General features: G+C 43.4%; 1 protein-coding gene across 1 annotated transcript in view; it reads left to right on the top strand.

Moving 5' to 3' along the window:
* The window catches only part of LOC144679341 (chloride channel protein C-like), a 167,517-nt gene that overhangs the window by 78,913 nt on the left and 69,153 nt on the right, over window positions 1–19,451 (top strand). Inside the window, exon 11 of the mRNA XM_078539718.1 lies at window positions 8,833–9,004. Coding sequence (XP_078395844.1) covers window positions 8,833–9,004 — 172 coding nt within the window. The remainder of the gene's footprint in view (window positions 1–8,832; window positions 9,005–19,451) is intronic.

The following is a 19,451-nucleotide window of genomic DNA, read 5'->3' as shown; positions in this document are numbered from 1 at the left end:
ATCTAACCACCTCTGTCTTAAAAATATCTAAAGACTTTGCTTCCACCGCCTTTTCAGGAAGAGTTCCAAAGTCTCACGCCCCTCTGAGAGAAAAAATTTCACCTCATCTCTGTTTTAAATGGGCGACTACTTATTTTTAAACAGTGGTCCTTAGTTCTAGATTCTCCTACAAGTGGAAACATCCTTTCCACATCTACCCTCTCAATACCTCTCAGGATCTATATTCCAGATTTATTAATATAATTTAAATTCCACCAGCTGCCATGGAACACATATCCCAAGACCATTAGCCTGGGTCTCTGGATTACTAACTAGTGCTGTGACATTGCCACTACACCACCATCACCCCACCCACCCTAAAAATGTAAATGCATTTGTTATCATGGTTTTATCTTGGAATTCTTTAGTTTCTTACTCTAGAAGAGATCTTTCTGGAGACAATGGTCTTTTGTTGAAACCACATTTATTTACAAAGGTTAAACAAGAATGAGGCATAGCTGGAACTAATCTCTAATATGCTTCACATTCATCTTCTCTCAGTGAGTGACATCACCATGACATAGCTCCTTATGCACATGCTCAGTAGCTATTATTAGTTAATCCTTTACATCTTCCCCAAGTTTACTTTTCCCACAAACTGTTAACCTCATTAACTGTTTACAGTTTCCAGCCAACTCCTACTCACCCCCCAACCCCACTCCAAGTCACTTTCGCCAAAGGTATCAATCTCCAACAGTGTTCTCGGCTCCCTTGGAGAACGTGTAGGATGTATGTGTTCTCTCACCATCTCCTTGGAAGGCAAACATACTGGTGGAGTGGGATAGCAGCTTCTCATAGCAGCTGGCTCCTGTTCTGATGACCTGAATGTAAAGATCAGTCAGGGAAAAACTGATTCAAGAGAGAACCCTCCAGGAGTTGAATGGTTATGACCCTTTGAAAAGGAAAGCAACGAACTGAAATTCTTTCATCTTCTTCTGTGGTGTACACTGGGGAAAGGTGAAATCACCAGCTTGACAAAATGAAGCACTTTCAGCTGCTATGGAGAATTTTGCTGCTGTATCATTCACCACTCCAGTGACGATAAGAGTAGCATTCAATATCTGAGTGAGGAGTGAATCTGGTAACTGAAAAGAAGAACAAACAACATCCTGAAGATACTGCTGGAGACAAGGAAAGGAGGACTTCCCTACTACTCTTAGGGTAGGAATTTCTCTTTCTACAGGTAGTGAGGTATCGCTTCCATGCTTGCTTCAGCGTTAGGCTGCTCCGCTGCAGATTTAGATGCTGCTGTATTGCAATAAGTTCACTTTCTTTTGTTGCACCATTTCTAATGTGTAAATCTAACCCTGTGGCTTGGTAATGCTGTGTGACTGCTAATGGCTGGGTTTTTAGTTCAGCCTTTTCTTTTATGTAGTTAAACTTCTCCAGCTCATGCTTAATTTGAATATTTTCAGGCTCCATTTGATGCTTGACTTTAAGATTTTCTAAGGCACTCTTCAGCTGTAGAAGCTCTGGGACTCTGCTTCTTGCCTGAAAGAAAGCTTGAGTGCCTCCATGGCTTGCTGGTGAGATCCAAGTGCGGGCTCTAGCTTAAATTTGTATGGATTAATAACCACTGAACTTCCACTATTGTTTTGATCCAAATTGGAATTAATATCTCATTCTGCCTGGATAGCTTTTTGCTGGCTGCTTGCAATTGTCATTGCATGTCGTCGGCGGGCTCAGTAGAATAAGCAGACAAATTCATCTCTCTATTACCTTCTTCAACAAAAGGGTCATCCTCCTCAAAAGTGCCAGCAACTGCTTCATGGTCATTAGCTTTGGAGTCAAAAAGAGTAAAAAGGTCCAGGACCTCTTCTTCCAACAGATCATCTGCCTCCGCAGCAGCTTCATTCTCTTGCACCCTTTCCTGGAAGAGCAAATTAAAGTCTAGAATATCATTTTGTGGGTGGTCACCGTTATTCTTGGTGCATCCCGTTCCTGCTTCTTCTAGCCTGTCCCCAAAGAGAAGTGAAAAGTCTGCAATATCCTCCTGTGGACCTTGGAGTTAAATAGAGGGCGGTTGCAGTGTCACTTTATTGAGCCATGAAACTCTGTCAGATAACGCTGAGACACCAGCTCCGGTGTCTAGCTTGACTTTGGTCAGATGCCCATTTACATCAATGTCAGACTCCAATACTGGTTTTGCTTTTCCTTTATTTCCCCTAGGAAGATGATTTCCTGGCTGTCAAAGTCTTGAATTTCTTGAATGGAGGTTCCTTTAACAGATTGTTCCTTCTGTCTTGTAAACACAGATTTCCTGGAACAGGAGGCCACTTTAAAATGGCCTAACTTGCCACAGCCATGGCACTGCACATTTGGGTGGGCCCTTCTTCCCGCCATAGTGGGGACATTGGAAAATGGTGGTAGGCGCCTGTTCAGGGCATTTCCCTGGTTGCTGCCTAACTATATTTTTGGTTTTACAAACAACAAATTGAACAACTTCATCGAGCTGTTCTTGGGAAATTTCCCTCACACCTCTGACAAAAGCCTTATTCTGCCTTCAGTCTTCAGCCTGTTTGGCCAGTTGTACAGCTTTGCTTAAAGTTTAATCTTCCCAAGATTGTAAGAAGTCAGAGAGGTTCTCATCTAAAACGTCAATGACTCTTCTATCTCTGATCAGGTCGTCTTTTAGTGTTCCATACTCACAATTTTCGGTTAGGCAGTACATTTCATTGATGAATGAGTCTATCCCTTCACTCTGTTTTGACTGCCCCGATTAAATTTCACCCTCTCAATGACAATACTTTTACAAAGGCTCAAGTATGAGTCAAAGGTTCCGATGACATCGTCATAGGAAGCTGTCTCTTCGTTCACTCCACTGTCTGGCCAGTATGTCATCTGCTATGCTCCCAACAGTGTATACAAAGTACTAACTTGATCTTTGATCTTTTTACTCGCAAGGACTGAGGCATGCAGTACCAGGTAAAATGTCTTCGCCAATTTTGCTATTGCTCAGCCTGCCTGGGGCTCTCTGCCCTTTGATATGATTTGGGTAGGGGCAAAGTAGTAGCCATTTCTCACCCTGATTTGAAGTTGTCTTTTCCCACGCTGTTTGTTTTGCCAGTCTCTAGGCTGCCCTGGTTATTTTGTTGTTTCTGGCGTGGTTGCTGGGTTGACCTAGAAGTCCTTCACCTGTTACACTGCACTGCTGCTGGGCTTCAATTTTCCTGCCATTTTCTACCATCTGTGGGCGTAGTCACTGCTGCCACCATCCATTATCATGGTTTTATCTCAGGATTTGTTAGCTTTTTACTCAGAAGAGATCGTGCTGGAGACTATGGTCGTTTGTTGAAAACGCATTTATTTACAAACTAACTGCTTACAAAGGTTAAACGAGGGCAAGGCATAGCTGGATCTACTCTCTAAGGTGCTTCACACTTACCTTCTCTTAGCGGGTGACATCACCATGACTTAGCACCTTACACAGATACTCAGTAGCTATTATTAGAATTATTATTGTTAGAATTAGTCCTTTACTCTACAATGAACAGTGGGAAACTTTTAAAATATTCCACAAAAATAGAGTCCATCAAGAAACAGAATCAGAAATAGAGAGTAACCTAGGGGCTAAAAAGAATGAGGAAATTAAGGTAATTAATATCAGCAGAGAAAACGTATTAAAGAAAATTTAAGGCACTAAAATCCAGCTAACAACCAGGTCCTGATGGCCTACACCTAGTGTTCTAAGAGAGATTGCTGTAGAGATAGTGGATGTGCTAGTTATGATTTTCCAAAATTCCTTACATTTGGGAATGGTCCCATCAGATTGGAAAGGAGAGTAAGAGGAAGCAGAGCCAGTTAGCCTAATGTCAGTGATTGGGAAAATGCTGGAATCTATTATTAAGGAGACCTTAACAATGCAATTAAAAAACTATTGTATGATTAGAACAATTCAACATGGTTTTGCAAAAAGGAAACCATGCTTGACAAATTTATTGGAGTTTTATGAGGATGTAACTAATAGATTAGATAAAGGGGAACCAGTAGATGTAGTATATCTGGATTTCCAAAAGGCATTGGATAAAGTGCCACACAAAAGATTAGTAGGCAAGATAAGGGCTCATGGAGTTGGGGGTAATATATTAGCATGGATCGAGGATTGATTAATGGATAGAATGCAGAGAGTGGGCATAAACGGGACATTTTCGAGTTGGCAGGCTATGACTCATGGGGTGCTGCAAGGAACAGTGCTGGGACCTCAGCTATTTACAATCAATATTAATGACTTAGATGAAGACACTGGGAGTAACTCATCCGGGTTGCTGATGATACAAAGCTAGGTAGAAAGCTAAGCTGTGGGGAAGACACAGAGAGAGTGCAAAGAGATGTAGGCAGGTTAAGTGAGTGGGCAACAAAATGGCAGATGGAGTATAATGTGAGGAAGTGTGAAACTATTCACTTTGGTCGCAAGAATAGAAAAGTGGAACACTTTTTTAAAAGATGTGAAACATGTAAAAATTGATGTTCAGAGAGACTTGGGTGTACAAAGAATGCAGCAAGGTAGCATATAGGTACAGCAAGCAATTAGGAAGGCAAATGGCATGTTGGCCTTTATCGAAGGGATTGGAGTACAGGAATAAAGAAGTCTTGCTAAAACTATACAGGGCTTTGGTGAGACCAAACCTGGCATAATGTGTGCAGTTTTGGTCTCCATATTTAAGGAAGGATATATTTGCATTGGAGGTGGTACAGCAAATGTTCACTAAATTGTTCCCTGGGGAGAGGGGGCTGTCCTGTGATGAGCAGCTGAGTAAATTTGGCCTATATTCTTTGGAGTTTAGAAGAATGAGAAGTGATCTCATTTAAATGGACATGATTGTGAAGGGGCTGGATAGAGTAGGTTCTGAGAGATGGTTTCCGCTCACCAGGGAATTTAAAACATGGGTGGGGGTGGAGGGTTTTCGGGGGGTTAGTGGGGAACATTCTCAGGATAAGGGAACAATTGTTTAGGATTGAGATGAGGAGAATTACTTCAATCATAGGGTTGTAAATTTTTGGAATTCTCTATCCCAGAGGATTGTGGATTCACCATCAATGAATATATTTAAGACCAGAATATACAAATTTTTGGGGTCTCAGGGAATCAAGGGATATGGGGTCTGGGTGAGAAAGTGGAGTTGAAGCCCAAGATCAATCCTTGAATGTAATGAATGGTGGGGCAGGCTTGCCAGGCCAAATGATTTACTCTCGCTCCTATTATGTTTTTGTGTTCTTGTGTCATTCTCTGACACAGCCTGTCTTTACCTGCATAAATGTCTGATACAAGCTTTCTTTATAAGTATCAATTTCTGATAAAACCTGTCTTTACCTGTGTCAACTCTGATACAGCTTGTGTGTGCCTGTGCCAATCTGATATGGCCTGTCCATACCTGTGTCAATCTCTGATACAGCTTGTCTTTAATTTTATCAATCTGGGACACAGCCTGTCTTTACTGTGTAAATCAGTGTGCAGTCTGTCTTTACCTGTGTCAATCTCTGTTACAGCCTATCTTTACTTGTATCGATCTTTAATTCAGTCTGTCTTTACCTGTATCAGTTTCTGAAATAGTCTTTTTTTTACCTGTATCAGTCTCTGATACAACATGTGTTTATATGTGCCAACCTCTATTATAGACTGTCTGTACCCATTGTCAATCTCTGATATAGCCTGTCTTTCCTGTGTCTATCTGATAGTCTTTCTTTAGCTGTGACATTCTCTGATACTACCTGTCTTTGTCTGTATCAATCACTGATACAGCCTGTCTTTACCTGTATTGGTTCCTGATACAGCCTTTTTTAAAACCTGTATCATTTTTAAAATTCATTCATGGAATGTGGGCTTCACTGGCTGGGCCAGCATTTATGCCCATCCCTAGTTGCCCTTGAGAAGGTGGTGGTGAGTTGCCTTCTTGAGCCGCTTCAGTCTGTGTGATGTAGGTACACCCACAGTGCTGTTAGGAAGGGAGTTCCAGCATTTTGACCCAGCGACAGTGAAGGAATGGCGATATATTTCCAAGTCAGGATGGTGAGTGACTTGGAGGAAAATTTCCAGGCGGTAGTGTTTCCTTCTTTCTGCTGTCCTTGTCCTTCTAGATGTTAGTGGTTGTGGGTTTGGAAGGTTCTGTCTAAGGAGCCTTGGTGAATTCCTGTAGTGCACCTTATGGATGGGACACACTGCTGCTACTGTGCATTGGTGGTGGAGGGAGTGAATGTTTGTGTATGTGGTGCCAATCAAGCGGGCTGCTTTGTCCTGGATGGTGTCAAGCTTCTTGAATGTTGTTAGAACTGCACTCACCCAGGCAAGTGGGGAGTATTCCATCACACTCCTGACTTGTGTCCTGTAGATGGTGGATAGGGTTTGGGGAGTCAGGAGGTGAATTACTTGTCACAGGATTCCCAGCCTCTGACCTGCTCTTGCAGCCACAGTATTTATATGGCTAGTCCAGTTCAGTTTCTAGTCAATGGTAACTCCCATGATATTGATAATGGGGGATTCAGTGATGGTAATGCCATTGAACATCAAGGGGTGATGGTTAGATTCTCTTTGTTGGAGATAGTCATTGCCTGGCCACTTGGGTGGCACGAATGTAACCTTGCCATTTGTCAGCTCAAGTCTGGATATTGTCCAGATCTTGCTGCATTTGGACATGAACTGCTTCATGTCACGAATGGTGCTGAACATTGTGCAATCATCTGTGAACATCCCCACTTCTGACCTTATGAAAGAAGGAAAGTCATTGATGAAGCAGCTGAAGATGGTTGGGCCGAGGACACTACCATCAGGAACTCCTGTAGTGATGTCCTGGAGTTGATATTGCCGGTGTACAGCCTCCGTCAATTTCTGATACAGCCTGACTGTACCTGTGTCAATCTCTGATACAGCCTATCTTTATCTGTATCAATCTCTAATTCAGACTGTCTTTGGATTTCATCAGTTTCTAATCCAGCCTGTCTTTATCTGTATCAGTTTCTGATACAGCCTTTATTTACCTGTATCAGCCAGTATTTACATGTGTTGGGTTCCCTATGACATGAAAAGAAATCCAGAACTTTATTCTTTTACCATTTAAAAAAAATTGACTTTCTGCTGAACCAAAAAAGATGGCTTCAACAAGTCACATGGGCACAGAGTTGGCCTGTTGTTCTGGGAGCTACCATCAGGAGTTACAAGAACAAAAGAATTCCTCGCTCAGCCTGTGGAATCTCACATCTCATTATACAGACCCCTTGTAATCAATAAAAACAGAGGAAGTGCAGACAAACTGGCTCTCCAACCTGAACTGTCAAAAAAGAGAGAGATCGAAACTCGTTATAACAGAAGAGATGCAAATAGCTACCTTGTCTCTCTCCTAAGGAGGAACAATAGAATTCTGGCCAGAATCATGGAAACTGATTGTTAAACTGCAATTAACCATTAATGGATCATGTCACATGACCCAAGCCTCAGGCATCTTGGATACTTTTAGCATTACATCTTTATAAGCAGTCTGGTGTTTACCATTCAACTGGTGAACTACCAAGAAGCAGACCTCCAGGCAGAACAATAGCCTGCTCCTCGAAGCCTGACTCTGCTGGAAGATTTCCTGCTGAACCAACCCAGTCTCTGTGTACCTACTCCATCATGCGGTATCAGCACCAATTGTAAAGTGAACTCTATAACTCCTGTCTTTAGCCAGCTGAACTTGAGCTCTTATGTGAAAGAATTCATCATTGGACTCTAACTCTGGACTCTGCAGATCACGTGAACTAATATTTATTTCTGCAGTTCTTGTACTGTTACTATCCATAGTTGTAAAACTCTTTTTTCTATCTCCCTCCTTACTGTGTATGTGTGTAGTGATGGGGAAGTTGCGAACACTCCTCCCCCAGGTTTTGAATGTGAAATAAACTAACCTTCTGAGTTAATCATAACACGAGTTTGCTGCAGGTTATTAGTAAATTGGATCACACAAAGTGAGGGTTTGGGGAAACGTCACCGCATACGTTAAAAATAATTCAAAGCACCTTCTACTTATGGACAGGTGGTGAGAGGAAATCAGTACAGTTTGCCTGTCTCTCTTCTGTCTGTAACATGTGTCAATCTCTGATACAGCCTGTCTGTACCCATGTTAATCGCTAATACAGCCTGTCTTTACCTGTGTCAATATCTGATACAGTTTTTCTTTACCTGTATCATTCTCTGATACAGCCCGTCTTTACCTGTGTCAATCTCTGCAGCAAACTGCCTTTACCTATGTCAATCTGGTACAACCTCTTTTTGCATGTGTCAATCCTTGATACAGCCTGCCTTTACCTGTGTCAATCTGATACAGCCTGTCTTTATTTGTGTCAGTATCTAGTATGGTCTGCTTTTTTTCCTGTGAGGAAATATTGAAGGCAATTGTTAAAATATTTCACCTATACCCTACTCTCTGTTCCTCTGGATAATGATTTCAGTAAGAGTTGCCCAAACAGCAGCAGAGGGGTATTATAATGAAGGACAAAATTGAACATCAGGAGAACACTTGCTGCCATGTCTCTGCTGTGTGACTCGGTAAACAATCCATTGACCATACCCATTTCCCTCCTCTGGGGAATATTTCACCTTTGATCTCCCCTGTTTGTTGATCCAATTAGTTTCCACATGGGAAATCAGGAGAACATTAGGTTTTTCACTTTCCGTTCTCAATGTGTAATATTTAAAAATCTTCGCCAGTAAAATGTAACTGGGGAACTATTTCAAGTAGTGATCTGAAATGAAATTGATTTTTTTAAAAGGAAAATCTATGGGAAGTATCCTAGAACTGATTATCTTCTCGATTTCTCCATTAGGTACACTGGAGCATTATATGGCAGGATAATTGGTCTCATAATGGTCTCGATTTTTGGTATCCAAACTGACAACAATGGAGCCTGGATAGATCCAGGCCTTTTTGCAGTGATTGGAGCTGCCTCATATTTCTGTGGTGTTTCCAGACTGACAATCTCCCTCACTGCCATCATGGTAAGAAATGTTAATCAAAAAGCATCTTTAAATACAATGTTTGCCATTTGCTTTATTTTTGACCTTTACACTACTTTACACTACTAGTCAGATATAGATACCTTAGACAACACCAACTATATTTCATGCTTCTTTGGTATTGGCTCAGATTTCCCTCTACTACTGCCTCTGATCTCTATCTGACTGTCTTGTTCTTGTACGCTGTCCTTAATCATGTTCTCCTTTATCTGTTGGCCAAAGCTTCTGGCTTTGCTGCTGTCTTTGATCAGCTTCCTTGAAAAGACGTTGTGACTTCTTTGCTCACTAGAGAATAGAACAGTTTCATAGCACACAGAATTCTGCAACTGCCCCAAAGCTATTCCCTGATTCATCCTCGGGCTGCAGACCAGAAGTGATAAGAAATCAACGGCTGAAAGGGGTGAGTGGCCAGATATAGACTGGGATGGCGAAGTGAGAGTAAGAGAGGGATATAGCACTAAATGTACAAAGGCAAAAGAAAGCAGTGAATTTTTCCACTCCAGTTATTCAAGTTTCCCTTGGCCATCTGTGAGTAGGTGGACTGGCAACCAGTAGCCAACCTCTGACAATGTTGCTTTTGAACTAACTGACAACCTAACTTTTAATTCAACTTATTTGGCCACTGCTTGATCTGCCTCTGCAGCAGTGTGGATGAGGTGGGCAATTCAGCAGCTTGACGGATTTCAGGCACAAAACATGTCACATTGTACACAGATTGATGCTCTAACATGCTGCATCGCCATACTAGTCAAGGTGAAAACTACAATGGTGAAATTGAACGCAATTTTTCGTGGCCCGTCCAACCTCACGGTTGGTGGATGGGCTGATCAGCCAGGCGGTCTTTACATTTTTCATGAAACCTCATCCAAGGGCGGGATAAAATCTCCGTTAGGAAATAAAATAAAAATAAATATCTGGGGACAGCATTTTTATGAGGTATGCTTTCAGGTCCAGCGTGGACATTTTTTCTGCTTTATTTTATTATTTGCTGGTCTGCAGCTCTCTGAGGCAGCTGCCTGACTTCAGGGAGCTCTCTTGCAGTGCTCACCCATGCCTGCCCCCTTGTCGCCCGCCCTCTTCCCGCTGCCACCCTGGCAGGCTGAGCTTTCCAGCACACGTTTCATGCTGATTGGTCATTAATTGGCCAACCAGCGTGAAATTACAGTTGGGGGCTGATTGCGGTCAGTGGCCCGTTTCCCGACCGCTCCCAGGACCGCTCCCAGGACCGTCGATCGCGCGTGCCTAATGAGGGAAAAATTAAGGCCTGTTTTTGGGACACAATTATTTTAATTTTATCCTATTAATCACACTCAATTATTCAAATTCTGCCTGAAAAGAGATATATCGCGGACGCTGGGAATCTAAAATAAAAATAGAAAATGTTGGAAATACCCAGCAGGTTATGGCAGCATCAGTGCAGAGAAACAGAGGTAACATTACTGGTCTGTGATCTTTCAACAGAACTGGGAAAAGTTAGAGATGTAATAGGTTTGGACAAGGGGTGGATTGGACAAGGACTAAAGAAAAGTCTGTAATGGGCTGAAAGACGGGAGAGATTGAATGGCAGAAGAGTTAATCTTCCAGTGCCAAAGAGTCTGGGGTTGGAGCAAGAAAAGAAACAAGAAACAAAAGATGTGCCCAGAGCAGACATGGTGCCCAGCTGCCTGGAAAAAAAAAATGAAACAAGTAAAGGAAACAAAGTGGAGTACAAATTATGGTCTGAAATGACTCAATGTTGAGTCCGGAAGGCTGTAAAATGGCTGTAAAAGATGAGGTGCTGCTCCTCAAGCTTATGTTGAGTTTCACTGGAACAAGTGCAGCAGGCCAAGGACAGAAATGACAGTGTGAGAGCAAGGTGGAGAATTAAAATGACAGGCCATCAGAAGAGCTCGGGGTCATGCTTGCGGACTGAATGGAGGTTTTTTGCAGAACCCTATAATAATAATCGGTTTCATTCTTGTCAGAAAGAGTCAGAAAGCACTTCATCGCACAAAGGGTAGTGGAAATCCAGAACTCTTTCCACCAAAATCTGTTGAGGTTAGGTCAATTGAAAATGTCAACACTGAGGTTAATAGTAGGATATTAAGGTTTATGGAATCAAGGTGATGGATGGAGTTAAGATATGGATCAGCTGTATCTGCCCTTATAGGTGCAGTGACCTGTTTCCTACCCATTGTTCTTTTCAGTTAACTGCTAAAGCTAGGGATCTTCAGTAGAGGTACGCTATCCTTTGTAAGAGACGTCCACCTCTGATTACTGTTTTCCTGTGTTGAGAATTGGAACTCAGGTGACTAGGTGCTTGAAACTACATCCCTCCAGGGAGCACCTCAGTGGAGAAAACTAGAAAGAGACATCTAGGACTGGCCTTGATCAGCTTTCAAATGCTAAAGATGGCAATAGTCAGAGCAGCCTGAAGAAGTAAAATGGGGCAAGATGTAAAATAGATAGTTGATGCAATTGAGTGAGCAGCCCTGCTACCAGTTTAGGTTAAAATTACCCCTTAGGTGTCTGTCCTCAGTGAGGGGAGGGAAAAAAATCAATTTCATTTCAGATCACGACGTGAAATAGTTCCCCCTTTGTAAGGGGAGAAATGGTTCTTGATACAACAGTGCTGATTTGTAAATTTCTAATAGATCTGTGACAATGTTTAATTCAATGTTTTGCAATTGGTCATGGATGTGGTTTCATCTCTTTTTCTCTCTGGCTTTCTAGTTCTTCATCTCTCTTACTCTTTGCCTGAGAAACTTCCAAATCAATTTAAAAAAAGAATTTAAACTAGGATGAGGAAAGATTCTCTGGAGTAAATTTTCATCTTCGTTGCCCAGTAATCTAGTAGAGTAGATTGCCTATCTATTGTAGATTTTGTCTGATTTTAATTCCATTGATTTCATTGGAATGAAAATTAGGTGGATTCTAAGACAGCAAATGATCTGTCCTGCGGAGATGAAGAAAAGAAACCTCACTGTCCTTTTCTCTGATTTGTTCCCTGGCTTTCTTTCAGTCTCTCTGAGCACAATATGTTTATAGATAATTTAAAACAAAACAAAATTTACACCAAGTAAAGAGTTATCGGATGTGTGTCATATTTGAATTTGATGTGTTTTCCCTCTCACGGAAAATCTCAATATAAACTTTACCTGAGTAATGTGTTCTCCCTCTCTGTCCATGTTCCAACAGCCCACATTGTCTTTACACTGTCACTGTTGGCAGAAAGTAGCAGGAAACTTCCTTATTGGCTGACAACCCCCATACTGCTGGTTCACCAAATTTGAATAGCCCTGAAGCTTTCCCAGTGATGTTTTCAGCTTCACCACTAGGTGTCAGGATTTCCAAAGTTTTAGAATTTTGGCATACTTTTAAGATCTGAAAGTGTTGCTGATAATATATCATACATTGAAACAGTAACTATGTAGCAATGTGTCACTGACAGTAGTATTATCTCCTCCAACTTTTGAAAGCAAAGGTCTGAATTTTACTGCATGCGTCAGGTCTCTGGATTCGCCGTAAATAGCAAGCCTGAGCCTGCACTTGCTGGCAGTGGGACCTGCTTGATAATTTTAAAACAGGTGGTCTCTTAATTGGCTGCCTGTGGGCCCACTTTCCAATTGCAGATTTTGAGCATGCTCTTGATGCTGTTGACCCAATCAAAGGGCCAGCATCTCTGAAGTCTCAGCATGTAGGAGGCTTTCAGCGCTGGGCCAGGAAAATTAAGAAAAATAAAATCCATGGAGCCGAGGACCAGAGGGGTTCCCCTTGCTGGGAGATTGTTAGCATCATGGGGTCTGGCTCCCGTGCCCATGGCCGGCCTGTTTGGGCCTTTGCGCCTAGCCCTCCAGCTGCCTCAGGGAAGCTGCCTTGTCTGGCAGCCTCAATACGTGACAGGGATCACACCACCATTAGCAAAATGCTGACAGCACTGTAAAATAATTCCTAATTGGTCCTTTAGTTATGCTAATAGGCTGCCCGTCTCCTTAAAGCTGCTCCCCACCTAGTTCTGCTGCTGGTAAAATGCCCTGGCGGTGGGTCCACGTTGGAGAGATGACCCAATGCAGCTCCTCATGATTTTACAGCCTGACCACACCTCTCCACCGCCCCCACCTCCCAGCTCACCTCCTGAGGACTGGTAAAGTGCTGGCATATGTCACATTGCAACAGCTGTGGAAGATCATTGCAAATATGTAGCTGTAGAACAGTGTAATTGGTTAAAGCTGTAGCTTATCACAACTGTCCTATATTAAAGGGGTATGGTCTTGTGTGCATTGACATTTTAAAATAGAGGAAGTAGTATTGTTATGATGGACAATGTAAATTACATTATTATGTCACTCATTGCTAAACATTCAACTGCTGTTTTTAATATCTGCAGCTGATTTTTCAGATGACCCCATTGTGGAATGTGAACCGTGTGGTTAGAATAGGCTAGTCCAGGAACTAAACTTTTCTGAGAACTTTCATTATGATCATTACATTTTTCCAACATGTAAGTTAGAAGCTAACACTGGTTTTAATTTTTCAGTGGAGATCCAATTTCAGGAAGCTGACGAGCCCTTCATTTTTGGTTCTCACCCAGGGCCCTGACTGTAATTGGATTAACACACAGGTGAACAGTGGGAGTCAGCAGTGTTAGTGCAACACTGAGGTGAGAGTGACTGCCCTTTGACATCAAGGCAGCATTTGACCAAGTGTGGCATCAAGGAGCCCAAGCAAAACTGGAGTCAATAGGAATCAGGGGAAAAACCCTCACTGGTTGGAGTCATACCTAGCACAAAGGAAGATGATTGTGGTTGTTGGAGGTCAAGCATCTTGGTCCCAGGACCTCGCTGTAGAAGTTTCTCAGAGCAGTGTCTGAGGGCAAATCACCTTCAACTGCTTCATCAATGACCTTCTCTCCTCATAAGGTCAGAAGTGGGGATGTTCGCTGATGATTGCACAATGTTCAGCATCATTCGTGACTCCTCAGATACTGAAGCAGCCTGTGTCCATATGCAGCAATACCTGGGCAACATTCAGGCTTAGGCTGCAAAGTGGAAACATTTGCACCACACAATTGTTAGACAATGACCATTTACATAAGAACATAAGAAATAACAGGAGTAGGCCATTCGGCCCCTCAAGCCTGCTCTGCCATTCAATAAGATCATGGCTGATCTGCTTGTGTTTTGAATTACACATTCCCGTCTACCTTCGATAACCTTTGATTCCCTTGCCTAACAATAATCTATCCGCCTCTGCCTTAAAAATATTCAATGACTCCCACCTCCACTGCCTGCTCAGGCAGAGAGTTCCAAAGTTGCACAACCCTCTGAGAGAAAAAATTTCTCATCGCTGTCCTGAAAGGGCGACCCCTAATGTTAAAACAGTGCCCCCTAGTTTGGACTCACCCACAAGAGGAAACATCCTTTCCATGTCCACCTTGTCAAGACCATTCAGGATCTTATATATTTCAATCAAGTCGCCCCTCACTCTTCTAAACTGCAGTGGAAACAAGCCCAGCCTGTCCAACCCATCTTCATAAGACAACAAGAGAGAATTTAATTATCTCCCCTTTACATTCAATTTCATCACCATCGCTGAATCCTCCACCAGCAAACCTTGGGGGTTACCACTGACCTGAAACTGAACTGGACCAGCCATATAAATACTATATGATTTATTGCTATTACGCAGATGTGGCTAAAGGGTGACCAAGACTGGGAACAGAATATCCAAGGATATTCGGCATTTAGGAGGGATAGGCAAAAAGGAAAAAGAGTTGGGATAGCACTCTTAATAAGGGACAAGATCAGTACATTAGTAAGAGAGGATCTTAGATTAAAGGATCAAGTTGTAGAATCAGTTTGGTTGGAGCTAAGAAACAGCAAGGGGCAGCAAACACTAGTGGGAGTTGTTTATAGCTCACCAAACTGTAATGCTAATGTTGAGCACGGCATAACTCAGGAAATTAGAGATGCATGTCATGCGGGTAATACAGTAATAATGGGCGACTTCAATTTACATATTGACCGGGTTAACCAAATCAGCACTAATGCTCTGGAGGAGGAATTCCTTGGGCAGGAATTTTTGCTTGGCGGGCGGGCGTGCACCCGACCCCTTCAAGCACGAAATGACGTGCGTTGACGTCGGCCGAGTGTGCCGATGTCAACGTGCAGTCGCATGAAAGTTCAGTTGGCAGGTGCGCTGCCGACTTTGGCAGCATGCCCGCCAACAATTAAAAGGTCTTTTAAGGCCATTAAATAATCAATTAAGTTATTTTTTCGCTGCCTATCAAACCTAACCGTTGGCGGACAGGCAAAAAGGCCAGGCAGCCTACATTTTTTTTGGAAACTTCATCCACGGGCAGGATGAGGTTTCCAAAAGCAAATAATAATAAAATAAAAGTTTTAAAATTTAATTAATATCATGTCCCTGCTCATGTGACAGATGGGATTCTGGAGCAGTGCGTTGAGGAGCCAACTAGCAATATTTTGGATTTAGTGTTGTATAATGAGAAAGGGCTAATTAATAACCTTGCTGTAAAGGAGCCTTTGGGAAATAGTGTCCGTAATATGTTAGCATTTTGCATTAAATTTGGATATAGTTTATTCTGAAACTAGGGTCTCTAAATCTGAAGAAAGGAAATTATGAAGGTATGAAGGGCAAGTTGGCTATGGTGGATTGGGAAAATACACTAAAAGGTTTGATGGTAGACAGGCAATGGCTAGTATTTAAAGATACACTACACGGTCCACAACAGATATACATTCCTCTAAGCCACAAACACCCAAAGGGAAAGGTAAATCAATTGTGGTTAATGAAAGAAGTTAAAGATTGCGTTAGATCAAAGGAAGTGGCTTATAAGGATGCCAGAAAAAGTGGTAAGCCTGAGGAAGGGGGCAATTTAGAACCCTGCAAAGGAGGACCAAGAAACTGATTAAGAAAGGGAAAAGAGAATATGAATGCAAACTAGCGAGGAATATAAAGATGGACTGGCAAAGCTTCTTTAGGTATGTGAAAAGGAAAAGATTAGTTAGGACAAATGTAGGCTCATTAGAGGTAGAGACAAGAGAATTCAAAGTGGAGAACAGGGAAATGGCGGCGAAACTAACCAGTTACTTTGCGTGTGTCTTCACAGAAGAAGATACAGAAAATCTCCTGGAAATACAAGGTGACCAAGGGACTTGTGAAACTGAGGAACTGAAAGAAATTAGTATCAGTAAAGAGGTAGCACTTGAAAAGTTAACAGGATTGAAGGTTAATAAATCCCCTAGACCAGATGAGCTTCATCCCAGAGTGTTGAAGGAGGTGGCTAGAGAGATAGTGGATGCATTGGTGGTTATCTTTCAAAATTCTATAGATTATGGACAGGTTCCTTGGACTGGAAAGTAGCAAATGTAACCTCACTATTTAAGAACGGAGGAAGAGGAAGAATGGAGAGCTACAGACTTTAGTATTGCTGAAAAAAAGAGACATCTTCTATTGAAGCTTTTCGTCTTGCACTCACCTGGACAATTTGCAACAAAATACCTATGTCAGGGGAAACAATACATTTATACTGTATGAGAAGAGAGTGCTGATTGGTTGGCAAGTGATTGGTAGAGGCGTAGCCATGGCGATTGTACCAGTGGATGGTGACTGGCAGTTAACTGCCAAACATTGTTTGAAGTTTAAACCAGGCAGCTTGACTCTAATTGGTCAAGACATTGCCCTGGAGAATGAACCAGCAAATGGCTGTTACTTATTTTGTTTAGCTGAAACAGGCTCAGTGTGTGTACATGTTCTTTCTGTCAGCAAAGAATAGGGCCCTGTATATTAATATATGTGGTTCCCAGTACACACAAATGCGCCACACAGCGAGGCTGACTGACAATGACAATGTCAGTGTAATTCTTAGCACACTGAGGATTATTTAGCAAACGTTGGCCAATCGCAGAATCACATCTCATGTTGGACTCTATGTTTTGAGTTTTGCAAGCATGGGCTGGTTGGGTATGGTCTGTATCCTGCCTGTTGCGAACAGTGGAAAGGACATGCTGTTTGCTACTATTTGCCAGTCTTTGTGATGTATGGCTTACATACCTCGTATCACACTGGCACTGAAATTCATATCCCACATTACTCATTTGTGTGATAGGCAGAACGTCTTTTTGGCTTGACGGCAGCCTCCTGTTAGTGGTGAGTACCACTCATGTTGCTACTGTATAGTAGCAGCGTTAAACAGCTAGCGTCACCTGTTGCTCAAAACTTTGAGATACCTTGCCCTTCCAGGGTAATCTGAGGTAGGCTGGGCATCTTTCAGGGTTGTAAGTGATAGTCTTAGGCCTGTTCATGAGTTTGCATGATATACAGCATGAAATGATCTGATCAGGGTAGCTATTAGCCTGCAGGATGCCTTTGATATGCCCTATTTCAGCGTCAAGCTCACATGGTGAGCAAATAGCTATTACGAGGTTGCCAATAAGGCCAATCTTATAGGGTGTGGAAGTGTAAGATTCCTAACATGTGTATTTTCTTTACTACAGACCTGTTTATTTGACATCAGTGGTAGGGAAAATGTTAGAATCTATTATAAAGGATGTGATAACTGGACATTTAGAAAAGAATGGTAAAATCAGGCAGAGTCAACATAAATTAATGAAAGGGAAATTATGTTTGACAAACTTGGGGTGGAATTATCCCAGAGATCGACAAAGTCTGATACTGGGTGGGGAAATTGGTGTGTGACCCACCGACTGCAATGGTGGCTTTTCTCCTCATATCATGTGTCACTTTGTTAAAAAAATTGAGAGGCACAGGTTTTATGTCGAATCACTGGCAAGGCAACTTCTGATTCCCCCGCCCCTGCTGTGACCTCAGGCCTTCAGTAACCTGGGCACAATATTTAAAGGCCACTCCTGCACAGAGCTGGCTCTCTCTAAGGGATAGGAAGCTGCTGGGAACTGCCGGCTGCCAAAGGGAGGAAACCTGCTGTCCCCAAGTATAGTGATGCCTCCCTCGAGTGCCTACTAGACCTAGTGGAGGCCCGCTGCAATGTCTTCTTTCCTCGCTCTGGAAGAAGAACCTCATCCAAGGTGAAAAATCCAGCATGGGAGGTGGTGGTAGCATGAATGATCTCCTCACAAACCCATCACACATCCACAGGGATCTCACTCACTGCCAGCTCAAGGGACATCACTATTCACTCTCACACACACCTTCATCTGCCCTGTGGATTGTGTCCTCATCCGTCCATGGCACCACTCAGCACCCACACCTGCCAGGCATCCTTCTCATCTGGCCTGGCAGGTGTCCTGCTTACACTCTCTCCATCTGTCTTCACGAAGGACAAACTGGAAGACAAGAAAAGGGAGGGGTTACAGACTGGTGGAGGAATGCCTGACATCAAGGTCCTCACAGACTATGAAAACAGAGCCACCCAGCAGGCCGGCGAGGATCTGGACCTTTCCTGTGCTGATGGTGAGGACGGCAGGGCTCTACCAAGTGAGGATCCAGCAGTGCAACCTCCATCAGACAGCCATGCTGTGAGTGATTTGTCCTGTTTCACAGGCCACTGCCATGCACTAATTATCTCCCCTTGCTTTCACAGGTACATCTGGGGTCCACGAGCCGGTTCCTCAACTCCAGCCCCGAGGACACCATGGAAGAGGAATCCGCGGACACCGAAATTGAAGACTCGTCACAGGCCTCACCCGCACCCTCCACCAGCAGAGAGACACACCTTGGTGGGACCTAGTTCTAGAGTAGCCTTGGGGTCATAATAAGTGAGCACATCGCACTGTCTGATCCACAGCAGGCAGGAGGCAGGGACTTCCCACTAGGAGGACTGCTGGAAGTCAGAAATCTGCTGAATCCAAGTCAGATGACAAGCCTCTGGACTCGGTCATACCTCAGTTGCTGGAGTTGCAAAGGCAAACTCAGGAACATCGGGAAGGGATATCCCCTGCACCCCTCCGATTGCAAAACACGATGGAAGAGTCCATCCGCCTTCAGGCTGAGGTGATAATGCCGGCATGCCAGTGCACTGAGGTCAACACTGGTAGGATGGCGGCTGCCATGGAGACCTTGGTCCAGGACATTAGTCCTGCATTGCTGCAGAAGCTGCACTCCATTGCTTAGGCACTTGCAGGCATCCAGCAATGTCAACTTGAGAGGGGGACGGGGCACCTCGAGCTCACCCCAGCTGCCTTTTTATCTTAAGGAGTCAGCCAGGGGCCCCACAGGCATCCATAGGGATGAGGATCAGCAAGTGCACACTCCGGGTCCATCCACATGGGTGACTCCAAGAGTATCTGGCCCGTCCGGCTCCCCTCTTCCTGTGACCCCAGCAGCTCCAGTTTCACGGAGGAGGGTGCCACTGCCACACAGCAGGACCCCAGAAGCAGACCGGGGCTCTCCATATATCGGCCCTTCAGAGGATGCCCGCCAAGGTCATCACAGGCAGGGCATAGCAGTC

Source organism: Cetorhinus maximus, chromosome 4, assembly GCF_964194155.1.
Source record: "Cetorhinus maximus chromosome 4, sCetMax3.hap1.1, whole genome shotgun sequence".
Classification (NCBI taxonomy): Eukaryota; Metazoa; Chordata; class Chondrichthyes; order Lamniformes; family Cetorhinidae; genus Cetorhinus; species Cetorhinus maximus.
Note: the sequence above shows the minus strand (reverse complement) of the source record. Positions and strands in the feature narration are given on the sequence as shown.